The sequence below is a fragment of the Stigmatopora nigra genome, chromosome 3, assembly GCF_051989575.1.
Source record: "Stigmatopora nigra isolate UIUO_SnigA chromosome 3, RoL_Snig_1.1, whole genome shotgun sequence".
NCBI lineage: Eukaryota > Metazoa > Chordata > Actinopteri > Syngnathiformes > Syngnathidae > Stigmatopora > Stigmatopora nigra.
In genome coordinates, this window is record NC_135510.1 from 14,270,535 (window position 1) to 14,291,790 (window position 21,256).

Genomic DNA, 21,256 nt, shown 5'->3' on the forward strand with positions numbered 1-21,256 from the left:
TCCAAACATCTAATTCAAATTAAATTTCTTCATGGAGAAAGCTTTGGGTAAAGAACTAAAGAAATCCAATCAAAAGGGAAAACAGAGATACGTATACAAGATTTACAGACAATATGTCTGAAGAAGTGGGCCGATTATCACATATGTACAGTGAGGACGATTAGGTAAGACCTACTAAAAGCGTTCGGAAACAAAGGATTAAAGGATCAGAGTCTCCGTTAGCGTTTCATCACTTTTTTTTCCTTTGTGGATTCATTCATTAATTTTAGGGTACTGGGGCCTAACCCAACCAACAGTGGGCAGTAACCTAAAAAGGTTGCCAGCTAATAGCAGGCCAAAAGGATAACTAATCTAGTGCAAAATAGTAGTTAATATTAGATACATTACTCTATATACACTTGGCATTCGATATATAAAACTCACTATTCAAACCCAACAAAAGATATGTCAAACCGTTAAATCCCTCTACTGAACAATGATTGCTGCATTCATTTTACTGTTGGAAATACAAATGCCCTGCATATCCATTTTCGTAAACAACCTTGAACAATATCCTCTGTTTAGACCTTTATATAATGATCAAGTGAGAATGCTGGGGAGAAAACATTGCCCATTTTTTATAACACTCACACCAGGCAGCTATATCTCCTTTCTCAACATAATAGTAAACTAAAAAAAGAAGAAAAACAAGCAGCAGAAAAATGGCCTTACTATTTCATTCTTCTACTTTTGATCTTCTCTTGGAAGATTTGGGTCTGGGGTCTTCTGCTTGGGCAAATTCTGGGGAACCAGGTGGATCAGAGGGCGGGCTGGGAACCCTGTCTGAGTCAGGGTCAAGTGACGTGGAGGGTCCCTCTGAGAAAGAAAGAAATGTCAAAATGTTATTTTTTTTAAAAAATCCTTTAGAAATTGTACTTCCTATAATATATATAATACATTATTGAATTTGTCAAATGATGTCTGGCACTTTCAAATAACAGAACAGTGTTACTTTATTCTGAAAATGACACTGAATTTAGCAAATCTTGAAATGGATATGGGCAAGTATTTTGGACAAACTTAATGAATTGTGTGCAAGAATGTTCTGTGCCATTTTGTAGCTGGAATTGGTACTCTGTAGAATTCAATTGGCTATTTTTTGACAGAGTAGTGGCTGTGTGGGGATAGAACAATGAAACTGACCTACTCTAATCTGATGAAGAAACATGGCTTTAGCCTGAATCAATAAACTCAAACCACACATTGACTGTGTATTACAGAGGTCAAACATACTTGTTGCTAGCTGGATGTTCTTGTTGTAGCTGGCAGCAGAAGACATGGCTTGACCTAGGGCTTGGTTAGTGCCAAGGGGAGCGCCCGGGCTTGGATTAAGGTCTCCTGCGCCCGCTTTGGACTTGGAGTCTTTGGACGGTTTAGTCCACATCACACTATCTGTCACCTGAAGTGCTAACCCCAATTTCTGGGCCATGTCTATAAGCTTTGACAAGGAGGAAACAATTGAGTGATTAAAAGCAGGGTTCTCCAAACCTGTCCTCATGGACCAGCCGATTCAGTACAGACAATTTAACTAATGAGGTTTCTGCTAAAACACGAAGCACCTGACTGCCAACAACAAATTAAAATTGTAAACCACAGATAGACTCGCATTAGCACGACACACAATCCCTTCTGTGCAATAACTTTGGGGTGTGCAATAAAGAAATGTGCAATATTTTAGAATTACCTTGCCAAGACGTGACTTTTTAAATGACTTATTTATGTTTTATTGGGAAACACACTTTGTGAGGTAGCACCACTAATTTTGTTATACGCAGCTGTTGTATAATCACAATAAAGGCTTTTGACTTGACTTTGAAGTACGCACACTTTTAGTATCATTGCACCTGCATATGTTTATGACTACTGCACACGCTTGTTCTACAAGTACGCATTCTTGTAGTATACTGTCACACAGGACAAAAACAATAACTTTTTCAAGATGACAGCTTTATAAATGTGAAAATCCTTGCATAACCATTGAAGATCGTGTTAGAGATATATTTAAAAAAAAACATATTTCTTTAATGTCTAATTGAAGTGCAAATCTTACATATTGCTCCTCTCATAACATATATCACCACATCAGCAAATCGTGTACCTCAGGGTCAAAGTCAAAGCTACTATTGTTGTCTCTCAGCGTGTTGACTTTTTTCTCCATTTCCTCGTACTGATTCAGCGCTCTTGTCTTGTCGGTATGATTGTAAAGAAAAACTGCAAAGTTTAAGTTGACCAAAGGGTTTGATCTGTGGAGAAAAGTTGAGAGGAATGAAATACTGCAAGTAAAAGGATTAATAGGAAATGCAATAGAAAATAGAAGATTGTTTACTGGTCCAGATGGACAGCTTGCTCGTACGCTCTGGTGGCATTCTCATCATCATCCAAATTGGTCAAAGCCACTGTTATTAAAAGAATAAATGTTTATTGCCATCCTATAAAATGAAATCATTGCCCGTGAAACGTAAATCCCAAAGGGTATGTTTTATCATTTGTGAACCACTCTACTAAAATCAAACATTTGGGGTAAAAACCTGAAAAGTGAAGACTTTTGCAATACCTAAGCTTTTGATAAGCTAGCTAAGACTACAAATATGATTAAAATTGGTGAAGAAAAAACATTTTGTCTCCCCTTTTCCTTCCACTGATTGTAAGGACATTCCAAAAATTCAAGAACATTGCTAAAAATGAGACATGTTTGAATTTACAAAGTGGTGAGCAACCATGCTTTCTTTCCCAAATAAATACTCTTGACCTTGATTTTGATCATTCATGGAAAATTGACATCACCAATATTCCACCCTGGGTATTTCATTTAGGAGCTTTTAGCTGTTAACATAGTGAAATCAACAAAAACTAGGCAACTTTGTGGTTTTTTTTTTTTTTTTTTGGACTAGTCTGGAGGAAATGTCATTGTTTGTTTTTGTTCACCTTGTTGAGGACACTAAAATTGCCAATTCATGGACTTTCATGATTGGATCAGACTGAAATTTGACGGTATATTTTAAGGACACTTATAAACCAATTCTTGGAACTTTTGGCCTTAAGGGTTGATGTTTTAACTGTGGACTTATTGTTGCCTATATGTTTTATGTCAGCCTGTAGATGTCATGTTTGGTCTTGCTCATGTTTTGCCCTCTAAACTAATGCCCATTGGATAAATATGTGAACAGATAGCACAATGGCTTATCTATCTGGAAAAAAAAACATGGTGCTCATTAGCTTATACAAATTTAAAAAAAAACATAGATTAGCCACACTAAACTACAGGCCTTCGCATTCAAAGCGTGGGAAAGATAAATTGCTTTTATTTTTAAAAAATCAGGGAACACACAATGCATCTAAGCAGTGTCAAAAACTCATTCTGACAGCATCCAACGAGCTTGTGTTTTTTTGCAGGAACGGCTAGTTTTTGTGTGGTTACCTGCCAGCAGCATGTAGAGCTCGCCCAGTCGCGGGTTCAGGTTGATGGTAGCACTGAGGTAGTGGAAAGCAGAAGCATACTGCTGCATGGTAAGGTGAACCAGCCCCAGGTTGTACAATACTTTCCAGTCAAAAGGAGACAAGTAGTGAGCTCGCTTCAGGCAGCTAATGGCCTGGAAAAAAAAAAGATAAAAAGGCGATACATCTCAGAAGCTGAATGTTTGACAAGAAACTCAATAAAATATAACATTAAGAAAAACTAGAGGGATTCTCAGCAGACCTAATGCACCAGTCAAGGACTGTCCGTCAATGTTGAAAACGAAAAAAAAAAAACTTCTTTAAATTTGACGGTGGGAGAAATTTAGAACTAAGATAGGAAAAGAGAACCCAATCTGGTTGGATTGGATCAGAAAGCAAATATATTGAATCCAATAAAATCATGTTTGCTATTAATTCTGAGGCTAGTTCTTTATTGTGAATAGCTCAGAAATGTAACTTCATTAGGTGGCAGATGGGGAGGAATGATGTGAAAGTAGCTAAGAGAATTAATGTTTATATACAGGAACAAAGTGGATATTTGCAAAATGATAGCTAGAGTGTGAATATGCACCAACCAATCACCTTACCCTGAATGAATAAAGAGCCTGAATTGAGTGACATTTTCATTGTTCCACAGCTCTGCCCTTGGGATTGGCTAATTTTAATCAAGTGCCGTGGGAAGACAGACACAGATGAAATATATTTTCTGAACATTTGCATAAAACAAATTTAGCATAAAGTCTCATGTACCTATTTTCATGTACAGATTAAAGGTTTAAATTGCATGCAGATAAATGTATAGCTGCAAACAAATACGGTAAATTAAAATCCTGACTGTCCTACTTTCAAGTACCAAAACACGATGAAAATAAACCAAACCATTCTCTTGTTTGTACGTTCCTTTTGTGGATTACTACCTGCAGTGGTTTAGAAAAGAGTTAATCCAAGAAGAAAACTACTTACAGCAACATATTTCTTTTTGCCAAAGAAGCACATGCCAATGTTGTTCCACAGAGGGGGGCTTTCAGGCACGGCACATGCCGCAACCCGGTACTTGTTCATGGCCACATCAAAATCCCCGTGGGTCTGCATCATGCTGCCTGCAGCCAGTATGGCCTGCAAATAAAAGCAATCCATTAGAAGAAGCCCACGTGACTCTGGAAAGAGGAGATTGGTGACGTCATCTATTTGACAGGCAATGACCTTTTTTTTTATTTTGGGATTATTCAATGTCATGCTATCAGGCAGGTTAATCAAACCAAAAGAACATAAAGTCTCTGTGCACGGGTGTGTAGTACATACTTTGTAATTGTTGGGGTCGAATGTGAGGGCATTTCCAAGGTGCTCAAAAGCTTTTTGGTATTTACCAAGCTGGAAAAAAAAAGTGTGTGTTAATCATTATTATCACTAAAATACCATTTCTCCTAAGTATACATGATACCAATAAAATCATTTGACCTACAGAGAGATAGAGCAGACCGAGGGTTGTCAGTAATTCTGTGTTCTCTGGAGAGAATCTGAAAATCAGGATGTGACAACAACAAAAATGAAACAAATAATACTTTAGCAATGACTGTCATTTTATAATGGCTCAGTTTAATCATGAGCAAGCATAGTTAAAATTCTGAGATCGTGCTGATTATTCAATCAGGACCGGTTTCAATGCAATGGCGGCATATTAATTGCAAAACGAATGGGGGGGAAATCAGAATTTACATCAAGCTCTTTGCGGATGGATCTCATTTAACAATAACAGTGCTGGAGCACTTGATTGATTCATTTACTGCCACCAGGAGGCAGCTATAATGAGCACTATGACATGGGTATAATTTAATTATGCACACCAAGGTCTGATGTTTAAATTTTCAGCATATCAATTGAGGTGGAAATGAACTCAATCAATAGAGAAATGTAAACTTCTCCACGTGGAAATGTCTGAAATGCAGACTTGACAAGTAAATCTTAGCATATAAATGAAGGGGAAACATTCAAATTAAAATAAAAAAATGAAAATGCTGGCCAAATGAAGGGTGTATGTTTCTAAGTGATTTAAACTGTTTGTTCTTCTGCTATTCAGGGACTCTGCCACAAGAGCAAAAGAACAGACTTGTGGCAAAAGGTAAAAGATGGGTATCCACTAAAGGTGCACTGATTAATCTGTTGGTTGATCGAGCGATTGTGATCGGTCACTCACCAAAGATATAACTGAACTTTATTGCTCATCTCGTCTACAGTCAGTAAGCTGCATTAGCCCGAGGACATCTGCGCTCATTAAAGTAAAGCTGTTGGATATTTTTATACTTTCACAACTCCAACATTATGGTAATTGCTATTTTAACGAGGAAAAGGGTACATTTTGTATTGAAGTTTCAGATGCATAGAATTTTTTTCGCGGCCATGAGGAAGCCTCATTACTTACTGTCTTTTCTTTGTAAATTAATTGTGTCAGGTAATACCCGTTTAGTGAAAACTCACATTTTGGCTCATATTGAACCTGTTCCAGAATTAAAAAAGATGTAAAGATTTGAAAATATACTGGTAGGCCTGATATATTCAGGAGTTCCAATCTCCAGAAAAATGATATTATCAATTTCCTTAAACCTTTTGTTTTTGTAAAGCAAAATAAAGCTGCATTGTAATTTTAGGCAAAGGAAATTATTACTTGAAAGTTGTTTGAAAAGAAACGTTTATGAAAAGCCATCGGGATTAGCAGGTCAGGTTAAAAAAAAAAAAGCAGTGATCAGAAATAATCATATTTTTCCCCCCTTCTATTCAAATATTCTACTTGGCGAGATTCACGGGCCGCTGTAGATGCAAGTCTTCACCCATTAAGGGTGGATACTCCTGAAACAAGCAGGGCATGAATGCAATCAACAGATCAGACTTGTAAATCACCAGATTAGTTTCCTCTATAATGGTTTGGGTTGAAAACCTGCTTCGACTGCGGCCCTTTCTGCAATAGTTTGCCCACGCCTGTTCTAGTATAAACAAATAAACCCGTCTTACTTAATATCTACCAGTTGGCACATCACGTCCAGCACAAGGTGGTTTCAACGCCAAGTTTTCCAACAAATGAACTCTTTTAAAATGGTCTTGATAAAGTTCTAACAGTGACTTTTCACTTGGCAAAGCCAACACACAAATTAAAGTGTAATGTGACTTATATTTGTTTGTTTTCATCTATTATATATTTTTTCACTTGTTTTACTCATACTTCAAAACAAAAAGGTGAAAATACTGTAATACTTTGTTATAAAAAGACACAGAGCAATAAAAGCAGTTTCCTAATATGTGCTCTACTGGCATCTGGTTGATTTGTTGGCAAGGTTAGACAAAACCCCTGAAATTTAAACATGAAACTTCAGGCTAAACTGATGCATTCTGAGGAAGAATGCACCACAGATTTGTGAAAATCTGCATATTTTCATGTAATGTTCTCTTTTTCCCAGATTTTGAAAACAGAACTCAGCTTCCATGTCATAACAGGCCATGTTATATCAGTCAATGTTTGTTCCTTCAGACCTTTTTTGCTCACTCTCACTAGTCATTGCTCCAATAAAGTCCATTCCATTGAAATGTAAAGTTCAGTGTATGCTATTTGTTTTGAGTCCAACTTGAGGTCAACTTACTCCACTGCCCTCTTATAGACATCAATGGCTTTGTCAGTTTCACTGGCCACCATGTGGACTTTCCCCAGCATCATGAAAGTCGTGTCATGTTTATTTAACTGTAGAGCGATGTTGAGCTGCTCGTCAGCCTGACAAACAGAAGACAAAATTCCCTTTTAAATTTAGAATTGTTGGAAATCTATTTCTTAAAGACGGCAGAGACTCACATGTTTGAAGTCTTTGAGGAAGAAATAGCATACACCCATATTGTGACTGATTTCCTGAGGTGAAGAAAATTTGAATTTGTACAACCCAAAAGTATTTAGTCCTTTAGTACACAGTTGAATTGCTACTCATATTTAGTTATCTTTCATGGCTCCTGAGCCTGATTGCCCCAAACTTTAGCCGGCAATATAAAACGTTAAGCCCCATGGCACAATGCACATCACATGAAGTGAAATTATGCACATATTTGTAGCAAGACGGCGGCACAACTTGACAAGCAAGCCTGCAGACGTGCATGTGGTGTATTATGAAATTACCCTCGCTTATGAGGGGGGAAAAGGGGTGGGGGTCATAGCGCTGTACTTTAGTCACCAAATGCAATAAAGCCCGTGCATCTGGTTAAGCAAACTGAATATAGAGATCAGTGTAAAATGGATTTGTATATATATTGGCCAGCATCAGTGAAACACAAGGTTCAGCTCGAGGTTGGATCTGGTTACTTTTTCCAAATGTAGTGAAGCACTTTAGCTATTAAATATGAACAAAATGTGACACGGTCCACTGACAGGGACATGACTGTTTTTTTGTCTCTTACCCAGTCTTTTTCGTTAATCCTTGCAGCTTCACGATAGAATTCAATCGCTGCCTTGTGCTTTCCCAGTAAGAACCTACAAGAAGACAGCCAGGATCCATATGAGGAATGCACATTCTTAATATGCTCAACATATATTTTATTATCCTTCCTACAGCAATAACAGTGGCAGTCACGCTTGGGCTTCCAAACTTTCCCTCAAGAATTTATAGAGCTGAGAGCATTAGAAAAATTCTCCATGTTTAGCGAGTCCGGAGCTAACTTACAGAGATCTGGCTACTTGCTTGAGATTGTCAGCGCTGCTGGGATTAAGGATAGCGCAGCTCTGAAACAGCTCCAGGGATTGTTGAATCTTGCCCTCAAGACGCAGGATTAGTGCTGTGGCAAGAAAAAAAGGGAACAGACAAACATAAAAGAGCTTAAACTGCACAAAACAACCCTCCATTAAACATCTAAGGCACAGTAAGTGGTCCAAGAGTCACATGTCAGCACATCTCGCTGATCCCATTTTCCAGATATTTCACTTCATTTACATGTGTGCACTAACTCACCTTGCACATATATGGCATATTCACACATCCCATTGCTTTCCTGCAACTGCTCCTTGATGATCATCTACAGTGACAAGGGGGGGGGGGGGGGTGTCAAATGGTCAGGTATGACTGGCAAAAAAAGGAAATGTTGCACAATAAACCTTTTGGACAATGACATATACAAGACAAGGTAAGTTCTCTTTTTGTTGCTTAATTACTTCTTTTGGTCCGCAGATCAATAGTACAGATGGTGTCTGGTTTAGGTAAAATGGATAGCCACACACCATATAACTGTTGTTAGGAATCAGCTTAACCATTAGGTTTAACAAAACGGCTCAACACAACGCAACCAATTTGTTGTATTTTTTTATACTTGTGTGGAAATATCTACACCAAACCTGAAGGTTCAGATTAGTTTCCAAGTTTGTTCCTTTAGAAAATGTTATAGTAGTATCCATAACTGAGGTTTCTTCTCTGAACAACTACATTGATCACCTCTCTTGCTCAGTGTTTTGAGTCTGCAACAGATCCTTAAAAACAAGTTTTGCTCTTCATTTCAGATAGGGTTAGTAATATTAGCAGTAGCCCATTTCTGACAGCCGGGGCTATGCTGGCCTGTGAACCTACTGAATAACTATGGAAAAACTACAGAGTAAATATGTTTTTGTGAGTATTCAATAGAAATCAGATACAGGAAATTTGGGATACATGATGTGTATGGTTAGGTTGTTGGAATTTTGATGAATTAGAACATGAAGGATACAAAAGTCACTGAGCCTCCAGTATTCATGTTTTAAATATGGTTTGGAGTTTCTGAATTAGCTACTGCAGAGTCAAAGTATTAAAAATAGTGCTTAGTGTGACATATTTCTTGTGCAGGTACTCGAATATATTCAATTTTGTGATTGGCCAATGTGAATAAAGAGCATAGGGGGTAAAAACACATTAAAATAGGGAGGGTTACCTTGCAGGTTTCATAGTCTTTATGTATATAGTGGTGGTGAATGAGCCAGTTTCTCCTCTCTATTATTGGAAGCTCAGGGGCTAGAGGGAAAAAACAGCAAAGTGAATAGTATTCTCCACTGATTACCATTTCTCATTTACATCATGTCTTTGTTGACGTCTGAATGATTTATCATAGGAGTTCCCTCCTTTTGCAGTCATTAGAATGTCTTTGAGCCAAATCCACATGGCCCGCTGCCAGTCACGGCTTGTAAGCATTTCCTCCTCTTAGAAAAGCACCGCTCAGTCTATTTGAGGCCATTTTCAATTCATACAGTCCTAATTTGTCTGATGAATAAATTATCTACCACCCAATTCGACAGTCAGCAGACTAGACGTTAACGCTGCGCAAGAAACGGCAATCAACTCACAAGTCACGATGCCACACTTTCAATCTTGCTAACGTTTCAGCAGGTAAAGATGGTCTGCTCGTTGCCTGGGCAACAATGCCTCTCACTAGTCAGGTACTGGTGACAGAATGCAAGGGGAATTGAGGAAGAATACTCGATAGCTGGCTTGTTAGAAATGGGGCCACAACAGTCCAAATCTTCTTAGCAGTAAAGGGCAAATCTTTATTTTCAAAAGGAAACAAGTCCAATTTATATTCAAGTCTATTTATAGGGGCTAATAGAAATGTGAAAAGCAGTGTTCAGCTTTAAATCTGTCCCTGACATTTAGGAATCTCATTAATGAACCGCCTCTGTAAGAATGGTGCGAATTACAACAAAGCTCTTCTTAGTTCCTTTGCTGTCAGCACTTCAAGCGGTGCTGCTTTGATTTGCCGTTGAAAACGCGGCCACATCCGAGTTGTTCTCTGAAATCCTCTCCGTGGCTCCATGAGCTTCAAGCGCACGCACTCACTTGGTCAAGATTGGGAATGGTCCTATTTGCAGTGACCTAATCCGCTTGCTTCCTGCTGAGACAGCAATCATATTCTCTCAGCTGTGGCGCCAAAGCTCCTCGGTGTCAACTACACGAGATCTGGTGTGCAACGATGGCATACATATTTCACATGTATTGCTGCAAGTGCTGTAAGAATAATAATAACAAAGAAAAGTTGCCGGGAAAGAGGGCACAGCATGGAGTCTCCTAAAATAGTCTGGTGTTGAAAAACTTCACCCCACACATGCTGCAGTTTCATTTGCTCCTGTATATTTGATCAGGCTAACGCTTGTGTGCGCCTTAACTCTTCTAATGGGGGGAAGAAGAGCGGACAAAACCCATGCTGAGATCAAAAGACACACTTGAAAAAAGTCAGAGAAAATGTAATGGAAATAAAGTTTGGCCTCCAAAAAATGTCATTTCTGCATTTAATTCCTTCTTGTAATTTTCAGATCAAATGTAATTATGTAGTCAGAATTTGAGTACTACACACACCAATGGTAAAGCCGTTTTGGTAGCTTTTAGCCTTTTGGTTTTAAATATTATAAATCAACCACAAGTTTACTGTATAATTAATTTATACCAGCAAAGTTGAGTCAGGTTAACTAAAAGTGGGTGTGCTGGAAGGGTAGTGGTTCGCGCGTCAGCCCCACAATTTCTTAGATCGTGGGTTTGATCCCAGGTCAGGATCCTGTGGGGAGTTTGCATGTTCCCTCAGAGCTTGCGTGGGTTTTCTCCTGGTACTCCAGTTTCCTCCCACTTCTCACACACATACATGGTAGGCTGATTGAACACTCTAAATTGTCTCTAGGTGTGTCTGTCTCCTTCTACCCAATGATTGGCTGGCCATCAATTTGGGGGGTCCGGTGCCTGGTGCCCGTAGTTAGCTGTGTAAGGCTCCAGCAACCCCTGCAACCCTTGTGAGGAGAAGCGGTATGGCAAAGTATGCAATACGAGTTGACCTCATTTTCTAAATAATTATACTTGTAACTATGTATACAATTCTCAGTTCCTTATTCAACAGTTCCTTATACCATTTCATTTAAGCTCATTTATAAAATGCTTGAAAACACAGTTTTACGTCAGTCTCAATCTATTTCAGAAACTATAAATCATGGAGTCGTTTGGTGGTATAATTATTTTTCTTCCATTTCCTTACATCCCTTCATTTAAAGGCCAATTTGGAAAAGGGCGAGAGCGACCCCTGCAGGAGACTTGGCGTCACACACGCATCAATGTCAAAAGAGATGTAGATAGTACACTACCTACCGAGTAAGTAGATCATTCATTCATTTACTGAACCACTCTATCCTCATTAGGGTGGCGGGGGGTGCTGGAGCTTATCCCAGCTGACTTCGGGCCAGAGGCGGGGGAACCCTGAATCGGTGGCGAGCCATTAGCAGGGTACATATTGATGGACAACCATTCACGCTCACGCTCATACCTAGGTCAATTCAATCAATCAAATGCCTTTATTGTCATTATACACAGCTGTGTATGACAAAATTGGCGGTGCCTTTTCTCAGTAAAAACATAAGAAATATAAAAACACAAAAAGTCAGGTCCGAGCAAGGTGTATTCTACAATATTGCATAATCCAAGATATTGCACACTGTTATTGCATGATTTTTATATATGGGAGGAAATCAGAGTACCCGGAGGAAACCTGTGCAGGCGAGGGGAGATCATACAAACTCTACACAGGTGGAGGGATCTGGATTTGAACCCAGGACTTCAGAGCTGTAAGGCAGGCACACTAAACACTCATCCACTGGGCCGCATAAGTGGCAGGAAAACACACATTGAAGATACAAATGTTTTTACATCAAGAGCGGTTAATTTACCTTTTGGTGCCCGACGTTTTTTAACTTCTGAGACCACTGGAAGCTGAAACACAACACGAGGCAAATATAATTGTCTAGTTTAATTTAACACAAAGTCATTCAAATGTCTTTACATCACAGAAAAAACAAGAAGAGGCCCAAAAACTCAAATACAATTAGAGACATGGGTTACATTAAATCAGTCAATTAACTAGACAGTTAAAACAAAAACAATTACAAGAGGAAGCACAAATAAAACTAATAAATGGATGAACGCAAAAGTCATACAATATGGAATTTGAGGGATGGGGCAATTGTGATATTATAGCCCTAGTTTAAAGACGCTAACTTAGTACACTTAGACCCTCAGGTAATTTGTTGCAGAGATAAGAATAATACCTGATCTATGAATACATAACATGCAATTGCAACCTTTGGAATTAAAAATTCACACCGGCTTGTTATATCGAACATTTTTCTAATGCTAGTTGTCTTTTTTTTCTACTTTTGCACCACCTGACCATTTTCCCATTTATTGACAACTACACGACGTTACCACAAACCCCAGATAACTGTGGTCTTTGCAGCATTGCATAAATCGGTGGTTTTATAAAAATACTACATTGAACATTTATTTAACTCAGATCTGTGATGATATGTATATATATTGTTTGTACAGCTGAGCCAGGGAGATTAAACACGGTGTTACTGCTAGCATTGACATAATCAACTTAGCTTCGACTTCGATCCGCTTAAAGAGTCGTCACTTTTCGAATCGTGATCATAAACCCAAATGTATGCTTTCGCAAATTCTAAATTAGAACAGGCTGCAATTATTTCTGGAATTGAAAAGACTTCGAAAACGGCAAACAAACATTTTACTCACTGGCGTGTGTTGCTCCTCGTCAGCCATCTTGGAGTCGTAAACGCCAATGGCTGTTGCCATGGATACAAATCCGGAAGATGAAAGTAAAATAGAAGGGGCTTTGGAAAGCTACCGCCCCCTACAGTGTCTACCAATCACTATTTTCATAAATAATGGCGATTTAAAAAATAAAATAAAAATCCCCGTATAAAAAAAGGGTGTACGGCGTACATGACTTGAAATGGTAAAAAACGTATAAAATACGTGTAAACCGTACAAGTTGACAGGTATGATGTACTATACTTAAGAAATAGTTTAAGTCATTAAGGATAACTCTTTTCAAGACTTCAATTCAATCAACAAGAATTCAATTGGGATTTATTGAATCAACTGTCCCATCAGAAACCCTAAAAGTAAAAATACATCAAAACACTTTACCCAAGTACGTTGCATTCATTTTATGTACCGCTTATTCTAACAAAGATTGTATACAACACATTTTACATTTGTAAAAAATAAAAATTCCTGCTCGGCTATGACGTGTCTTATCATAAACTGAAAATGTTACATTTTGAAAGTACCTCTTCCTTCATATTTCCAGACATTAACCTTGATAGTAACAACAAAATTAAAACTTCAACATTTATACATTTAAGCAAGAAAAACAGGATAGAAAATGACAATGACAAGCCATGTCAGTTGATCGGGAATGGAATAGTAGAAAGAACAAATAAAACTATTGACCAGAGAGTCTGAGGAGGTACCTAGGTATCTAGAATGTTATAAAATGAATCCAGTACATGCCATCTTTAATACATTTAACTGTGTCTCAAAAATGGACACATGACTGAGCTCCTTATGTCTTTAATCTCGGTCTAATTTTCTCAATAACAGTGAATAAATACATTTCCATTGAAAATCCAAACAAGTGTGGAATTCTAAAAGAACCACAATATATAAAATGCAAACACTATCTTAAGGCACAGCTTAATTTCCGATTGTGAACAATTACTTTTGCCCTTCATTTGCACCAGTATAAAAGAAACCCCCTAACTATCTTCCCTTCATCAATCATTAAAAGGATGCACAAAAAATATAGCCAATGGGCAAGAGTAACAATAAAAACTTGCCTATAAACAACATTTAAGAGTCTGTACAAGCTGAGATTTTGAAACTGACGTCGGCCATCTCTTTTTCACGTTTGAATCACATATTAACAGGTTTAACCTGTTTTCCTTTAAATTGTCATTAGCCAGAGAGGACAGTAATACATTTATCAGAGCTTCCTCCACTCCTCAACATTCCACTTACTATCTTATTTCCTCTAAAAGTGAAGATGAAAAAAAATCTAACTAATTTACAATGAACAAGATCTCAAGCTCCAACACACTTGAATAAGCTGTCAAACATAGCACACTAACAGCACTTTATCATGGTCAAACTTGACTAAAACTGGTAAAGTGCTTTTTAGTGTTGTTGCAATGAAAGGTTCCCTGCCTCTTCTGCTAATTCAACTTTTCAAATAATTCTCCATACTATGTCTCATTGTGCTGAAGGTGCTCAGCGTACAATAGAGTCCAATTCAAAGCACATGCAAGCCAATTACAGGTTGACTTGCACATTACTATAGACAGTATAAAACCATGCTCCCTTCATATTCCCCTTGTTTAACAAAAAAAAACTAGTGTTTCTTCCCTGTTATTACTATTTGTGCAGCAGGGAAATGAGTCGGAAAAGATAACCTGGAAAAAGGGAACAGTTTCACGCTTTAGTTACTGCCAAAGGCTCCCTGAGCAGCTGTAGTCGCAGCAGACTGGAAGCTTCTGTTGCTTATGACGCCACTGGAGAACTCCTGTTGAGCTTTGGTGAAGCTGGCTCCTGTTCGTCTGTACTTTGAGTGGACCTTTAGAGATATGTCATTTCAGTGTTGTGGTTAGTTACTTACTTAGTTAGTTAGTTAAAATAATAAATAAAATTAATTAATTTATTACAAACTAGACAAAATAGGGAAGCCAAGTACTTCATGAGATAAAGGTTTTGTATTTTCTAATTACCAGAAAGAGTCCCTTACCCTTTCAAGGTTATTTTGAGTATATGCATAAATCCAGCTACTCATGACATTAAGGTGATCTGCACAATTAAGAATCGTCTGTAAAGATGTCAAAAGTTTTGTTTACCATCTTCAAAAGTAGGACGGCCACAACAGCATTGACGGTGAAAAAGCCGGCCACCACCATCATGACCACTGCCACTCCTAAATTTACACGGATCATGGTGATGGAAGCAATCCAGCCACTGTCAATTATGGAGACAAACGAACACATTACTATGTACAAGCAGTGAGCACTACGGAACCTTAAATCTTAAAATTATCAGCAAAACCTTGGCCAAAAAATAAAAGCTGTTTGGTCGGGTGAGTAATAAATGGATATGTATTCAAGAGTTTCTCAGAGAGAGAAAAGAACCATACACTTACAAAATATAGAACCATTTAAAGAGGAAATCCGCAATCTGTCAAAGACACTCAAAAGAGAAGGATAGATGGCACAATACAACAAATGCAAATAAGGAAAAAAATGTGTCAGCCACACAGAAACCACAACCAAGAAGACTACTCATCCAGTGTATCTCTCACCTGTTGCCCCACTTGGGTATTCCCACAGTCTGGATGATGTACACAGCCACTTGGAAGAAGAAAACAAAGAAAAAGAAAAAGAAACTGAAGGAGCTGTCTGACCTAGGAAGAAAAGACAGAAAGAATTACAGGTACTCGTTGATAAACACCAAAACAATATCTCTACAATCAAAAAGGCACCATCCTAACACAGTGTACCTGAATGCCTTGTATACAGGTCTGTACCAACAGATGAAGGAGACGGGGGTGAAGAGAAGGAACCAGAGGATAGACAGACCAAAGTCGATTCCGTACTGAGCATCCACTGTGAAGTAAGCCAGGCAGGCCAGCACGTTGAGGAACAACGTAGCACTGTGGACTGCGTATATGGTCCGGATCAATGACGTCATGAATAAGGAAAAGATAGGAGTCAATTAAAAAGAAAAAGAAAATCAAGGCAGAAATCAAAGACACAATTCATCGTTTTGTTGATTATGAAAAATACATTAAATTACTTACACATCCAGAGGTAGTACATTCTTTTGCATATCCGGCGGAATTCCTCTGGGATGTCCATCTCAAAGTCCTGGTAAAAGCATGGCTTCACAGGAAAGAACTTAGGCAGAGGCGGCCAGTTGTTCTCAATGACTGAAGTCAAAAGCCACAATGTGTTACCTCAAATATTTGCTTGATAACTTCACCAATTTCAAAGTTTTGCAGAGATTTACCGCCAGTGTTCTGGGTGTTTCTGTTCTGAAGTTCGTGCTCCTTCCTCTCCAACTCTGCTGCTTTTTTCTCTAGCTCCTCTTGTTGCTTGAGCAGATTAGCCTGACCTGCAATGGCTGCAGCAGATGCCTGCTGGGTGAACAGAAAGAACAAAAAACTATTGTATTGCAGTTGGAGCCAGAAGTGGCATTACTGCTACCAAGACGACTTAAACTGGTTGTGTTTCAAAATACCTTGCAATCAACTAGTACAATGTAAATATTCTAAATTGCCCTTTGCCCAAATTAGCGGAATTTACCTTTGGTTTACGCTTATTGGTCACGAATAGTGGATGACAAATGTAAAACACAAAGATGTAATGACCCTTGCTTGAAATTAAAATACACAAGATATTCTTTTAAATGGGTGTTATATGCAGGAAATGCACCTCAATTGTTCATAAAATGATTCTAACAATTCAATAGACATTTACGATTTTTGGAAATACCTTTAACACGGTTCTCAATGGTTAAGGCAAGATTTTACAAAAAAAAAAATCTCGTTTTGAATTTCAAGTGACACATTCGGAAACAAAACACAAATATGCATTGGAGATGTCTTTAAACAATTGATATAGGGGAAAATAACTACAGACTGAAAAGTTGTGCCACTCAAAGTGCATTGCCTTTTTATGCAAAAGTGATACTTTTGAGTTTTCCAATATTATTTTTCTGTATGGTAAATTAACAAAAGAAATTGGAACAAAGTTTGTGCCAACATTATGTAGCGTTGGGGTCCAGTGTCCATGCCAAAGATGACATCTTCAAGTGTTTACATATGTTGATTGGTAAAAATTGATGGAGGAATAGGAATTTTAGTCCCACTTTCTGCCATAGCGAAAGAAACACCTACAAATGAGGTGCTCATAACTTGGTTGCACGGTATCTTTGTGTTAAATGGTTAATTTAGGGCAGAGTGGTTAGCATGTCAACCTCATAGTTCTGAGATCGAGGGTTCAATCCCTGGTGAGTCCACACTTTGCTGTGAGGAATTTGTTCTCTTTTGTGTTGAACTACCTCAAGAGAAAAATATTTTTCATTTGTGCACCGACTTAACCCCAGTGCAATAGAGAAAGACAAAAAAAATCCCAAATTTAGTATCTCCTAATATTTCCTTTTCATTGGTTTGAATGTCTGTCTCACTTGTGAGCCCTGCTCGACAGAAGTTTGTAATATGGCTGGTTGAGATGCAACAGCTGAGATGGGAATGGTAGTGTCATTGTGGTGCCTCTGTGAAATAAAAAAACTGGATTTTAGCCCAAATGTACACAAGAAATAATTAAGAAGTTGATAAGTGCAATACTTACCATTTCAGTGATAGCGAATGGGTTGTATTCCCGAATATCTTCGATGACTCCCTGGGTAGCTCGAGTGACTGAGACATCCTAGAAAACAATTAATGGAGTATTCCCAATATTAGTCAACGTTCTGACTAACAACCACAACAGTAGGGTGTACGTATTCAATGTGGAGCAACAAAAGCTGAGGAAGTGCAGTGGAAGGTCACGTTATCCAAGCAACATTACATTTTGAGCAACTTTTAGAAAATACTGATCAAAAAAAAAAATAACTCCAAGATTTATGCTGTTAACAAGAGTGCATTTGTTTCAGATATTTATATTTTATTAATGTCGTTTTTACCAACATGTTATTTATCAATAATTGTATGAATTCATAAATGAATGTAAAGCAAAACACTATAATGGGCTATTGCAACTTCGTCATTCGTCATGTAGGGCAGGCTTTTAAATTAAATGTTAATGTATTAAGTCCACGTATGTTGAAGCTAATTGTTGTGGGGTTATTTTTTTTTCAATTACCAAAAATAGTTACTATTTGCCCTACAAAGGGTTAAACAAATACTTTCCTTCGCAAATATGTACCAAAGACAAGTATGCCAGCCACTCTAAAATAGCCATAAATGACAACGTATTAAAGCAAAAACAACATAACACAACAATGAATAAACCAAAAATGTTCCTTACCCAGTGGTTAATATCATTTATGATTTTTTTCTGGTTTATTTATGGCTTTATTGAGTAACACTCCCGACACCTGTTGCAAGTCTCACCTGTTCAGGTACGAATCCTAGCGTATTTCCTAGCCTTTTCTCTATTTTAATAGCCAAAAAGTCATGTTTACATTAGCTAATAGTGCCACTAGTTCGGGAAAGAAAAAGAAAATGTTAAGGGCCAAACCCAGCAACCGACCAAACAGGTTTCGGTCGCCTATCTCCAAGAGCCTTAACCCAAGGACAAGAGTCTTTCCGCCCATAAAAAGTAGACAAAAACAAAGTTTAACCTGGAAGGGGTTGACGTCCACAGGATCGGCGAAGGGGTTGCTGTCAAATCCAGCCATTGAGTTGAAGCGGGGGCAATTTTTGCCAATAATAATAATAATAATAATAATAACACAGACACCTTGACTCTGGTGGCAGCTGCTCCTGATGGCGCCGCGGTGGCCTTCTGCGCATGCGTGCCCCGACAGGTAGACACGTCACTTGACAGCAAAAAAAGAAGCGCATCCGCGCGTCATTTCTAATCGATTAAACGAGCATGATTGGTGATGTTTTGCTTCATTTGGGTTCCATTTTCAGTCTCTCTGAACTCGTTTCACATGGGGATACGTGTTGTCACGCGACACACTTTTCACTAGTCGCATTCGATCGCTTCCAATCCCTCATAAATTAAAGTGGATTGGACGTCCATTGACGTCAAACTCAACCCGCAGTTAAAATGAAGCTATGTTAGGTCACGAGAACTTCATAAAACAAAACATAACTTAATACAAGCAAAGTATACATTATTTACCTATTTGCTTTGTTGGAATATTTCATCACTATTTAAATGTTCATTCATTTTTTTCTAAACCGGTTTATCCTCACTAGGGTCACGAGGGGTGCTGGAGCCTATCCCAGCTGATTGCTATTGCGGATTGATGAATTAATAATTTTTAATGTCCTGCGCAAAATTCCAATGAGCAAAGCTAATACTTCAGGTGGATGTGAAATTGAGGACCGCAAAATGTTATGAGGGGGGCAAGTTTGAGACCCTTGTCCTTTTTGAATGTAATACTACAAACATTTGAGGAAAAAAATCAATATAAATCTGTACATCTTCATCCAGGATCCTGTAGTTTTCCTCCTTTTTGAATTGGACCTGAATGTAAATTACAGGTAGACAATGTTACTGGTATATCAACGTGTGGGTAACACTAGCACAGATGAGTCCTTTTTCTGTTGTTGTTGTGACAATTAAGAGGTTATCAGTGAGTTTAATTCAATTGTTGTAATCTTGTAGATGTTCAGGTTTGGCAGCCCGTTGGTGCTTTTTGAAATTATTGTAAGAACTATTTCAGTCTGCTGATATTGCATAAAACATTAATTTAAGTGTAATTGCTTTACATTTGGTAATGAAAAAGTAGTTTATGTAGTTTTTTTTTGCTATCAGATAGCCATGGGTGGGTTTGTGTTGGATGACATTTTTGTTCATGAAACTGCACACAGATTGTACTGTTCATTACAGTTGTTTTATGGCTGTTAAATAGTTAATACAAGGATTCTATACATATCTGATATTGCCCATATCGCACAAGTCCGGTTGGCAGGATGTACACACCAGCTAACTTGGTCCCTTTGATGGTGGTTTATCTTTTGTATAGTCTGGAAAATAGTATAATTGTATAGTTTCTCATGAGCGCTTGGCATATGAACAGTTTGTCTCAATTGCTAAAATTGGTAATTCTGACTCAAAAAAATCTCAAACCCCAAGAATAAAAAAAAAAAAAGATAAATATTTGACTTCAAATAACCAGCATAAACTGGTATTCCGCCTTTGTACAATATTTATATCTGTATAGGCTATTAAAAATTCCCAACATTAAAATTAAATACAAAGGGACTCATACATTTAGTAATCAATCAAGCACTGTGTACATTGTCTGTTCTGAACTGTAAACTCATAGAGCAGGTAATTGTGAGATTGAGATTTAATGCAGCTTCTGCTGCTCTTGCAGAATTTTCTATTTTTGTCAGACCATACTTCAGCTGCTTTCCAGTTGTGGAATATTTGCTGAGCTTGATAAATAATAAAACATTCCCTTTGCTCTGTCCTCCAGACCAGCACATCTCATATTTGGTGCTGAGTGTGGAGCTGCCAAGGCACTGTTAGAGCTCAAGGGGGATGGAGGGCTTCTGGTTCAGCCACAGAAGAGCAGATGATCATCTTGTACCTCTACGTTGAGGTTATGGAGACACTACACGTGGCACTTAGGTGTAATTCTTTGAAAGGTTATAAAGGATAAGTAAGGGAGTGTGTCAAGGTTGCATCCTTCATACCATAAATTCATTACTACCGTACAAAACAAGCTGCTGCTGTATGTCAGGTGGTTCCCTGCCGTGGGCGCCACTTTCTTGAGTAACCCTTTGGGATGAATGTTTGCTGCCCCTAAGTTTCTGTTTGCCTTTTTCTGGATTGAATGTCCCACGGCTAGTGAACTGTGGTCTTTCGTCAAACACACTCTCCATCTCTGCTGTAGGACTGCTGTCCAAACTCTCAGTGTGGGAAATCTGAGGTACTTGTGATGCACCGGAGCTTGAACGGGGAGACTTGGAGGAATGGAATCGAAAGCCGCGGCTGACGTTGGAGATGGGTGAGGTTGACGGCTGGAAGTGAGACAAGGAGGAGTAGGGGGAAACGCTGGAGGAAGAATCGACTGAATCCAAGGAGTCGGGTTGCCGCCTGGGATCGCGCCGTCGTGGGATTTTTCCGTCAGATCGCCGACACCAAGGGGAAGTCACATCCGAGCCTCTCGCTGAAAGATACGGACAATCATGTTTTATTTGGATATTTTGA

At 38.4% G+C, this 21,256-nt stretch overlaps 3 protein-coding genes across 13 annotated transcripts in view; all 3 read right to left on the reverse strand.

Annotated features, from left to right (window-relative positions):
• Positions 1-274: 274 nt before the first annotated feature.
• Positions 275-13,146, reverse strand: bbs4 (Bardet-Biedl syndrome 4). Its single transcript, XM_077713004.1, has 16 exons — positions 13,047-13,146; positions 12,182-12,224; positions 9,418-9,497; positions 8,472-8,535; positions 8,187-8,298; positions 7,924-7,996; positions 7,331-7,384; positions 7,125-7,252; positions 4,958-5,012; positions 4,798-4,866; positions 4,459-4,611; positions 3,458-3,629; positions 2,366-2,435; positions 2,138-2,282; positions 1,273-1,477; positions 275-855 (listed from the first exon to the last, which is right to left on the reverse strand). Exons 1-16 carry the CDS (start codon positions 13,104-13,106, stop codon positions 716-718), a joined length of 1,623 nt encoding a protein of 540 aa, XP_077569130.1. The 5' UTR covers positions 13,107-13,146; the 3' UTR covers positions 275-715.
• Positions 13,147-13,376: 230 nt separating this feature from the next.
• On the reverse strand, positions 13,377-18,884 carry LOC144194152 (secretory carrier-associated membrane protein 2-like). Of its 2 annotated transcripts, none has more exons than XM_077713006.1 (9): positions 18,705-18,884; positions 17,711-17,788; positions 17,547-17,633; positions 16,368-16,494; positions 16,159-16,287; positions 15,859-16,018; positions 15,661-15,762; positions 15,203-15,320; positions 13,377-14,928 (listed from the first exon to the last, which is right to left on the reverse strand). In XM_077713006.1, exons 1-9 carry the CDS (start codon positions 18,759-18,761, stop codon positions 14,794-14,796), a joined length of 993 nt encoding a protein of 330 aa, XP_077569132.1. In that variant the 5' UTR covers positions 18,762-18,884; the 3' UTR covers positions 13,377-14,793. The 2 variants fall into 2 exon arrangements, with proteins under 2 accessions (XP_077569132.1, XP_077569131.1); XM_077713005.1 differs by having other exon boundaries at positions 16,368-16,497; positions 18,705-18,882.
• A 978-nt stretch (positions 18,885-19,862) lies between these two features.
• myo9aa (myosin IXAa) overlaps positions 19,863-21,256 on the reverse strand; it is a 68,735-nt gene continuing 67,341 nt past the window's right edge. For all 10 annotated transcript variants that reach the window (XM_077712560.1, XM_077712566.1, XM_077712567.1 and 7 more), the window contains one exon: positions 19,863-21,215. In XM_077712560.1, the coding sequence (XP_077568686.1) occupies positions 20,734-21,215 (482 nt within the window). In that variant the 3' untranslated portion in view covers positions 19,863-20,733. The remainder of the gene's footprint in view (positions 21,216-21,256) is intronic.

What these genes read in the sequence shown, in the direction of transcription:
- LOC144194152 (XM_077713005.1), bottom strand. Translation starts at nt 18,761, where the DNA reads ATGGCTGGATTTGACAGCAACCCCTTCGCCGATCCTGTGGACGTCAAC. An exon ending in CATTCGCTATCACTGAAATG is followed by an intron (nt 17,634 to 17,710) that starts GTAAGTATTGCA and finishes TTTATTTCACAG; the next exon opens with AGGCACCACAATGACACTAC. An exon ending in CCGTCCTACTTTTGAAGATG is followed by an intron (nt 14,929 to 15,202) that starts GTAAACAAAACT and finishes ATATCTCTAAAG; the next exon opens with GTCCACTCAAAGTACAGACG.
- bbs4 (XM_077713004.1), bottom strand. Translation starts at nt 13,106, where the DNA reads ATGGCAACAGCCATTGGCGTTTACGACTCCAAGATGGCTGACGAGGAG. An exon ending in TCGACCCCAACAATTACAAA is followed by an intron (nt 4,612 to 4,797) that starts GTATGTACTACA and finishes TTTTATTTGCAG; the next exon opens with GCCATACTGGCTGCAGGCAG. An exon ending in CAAGCTGTCCATCTGGACCA is followed by an intron (nt 2,283 to 2,365) that starts GTAAACAATCTT and finishes TTTTCTCCACAG; the next exon opens with ATCAAACCCTTTGGTCAACT.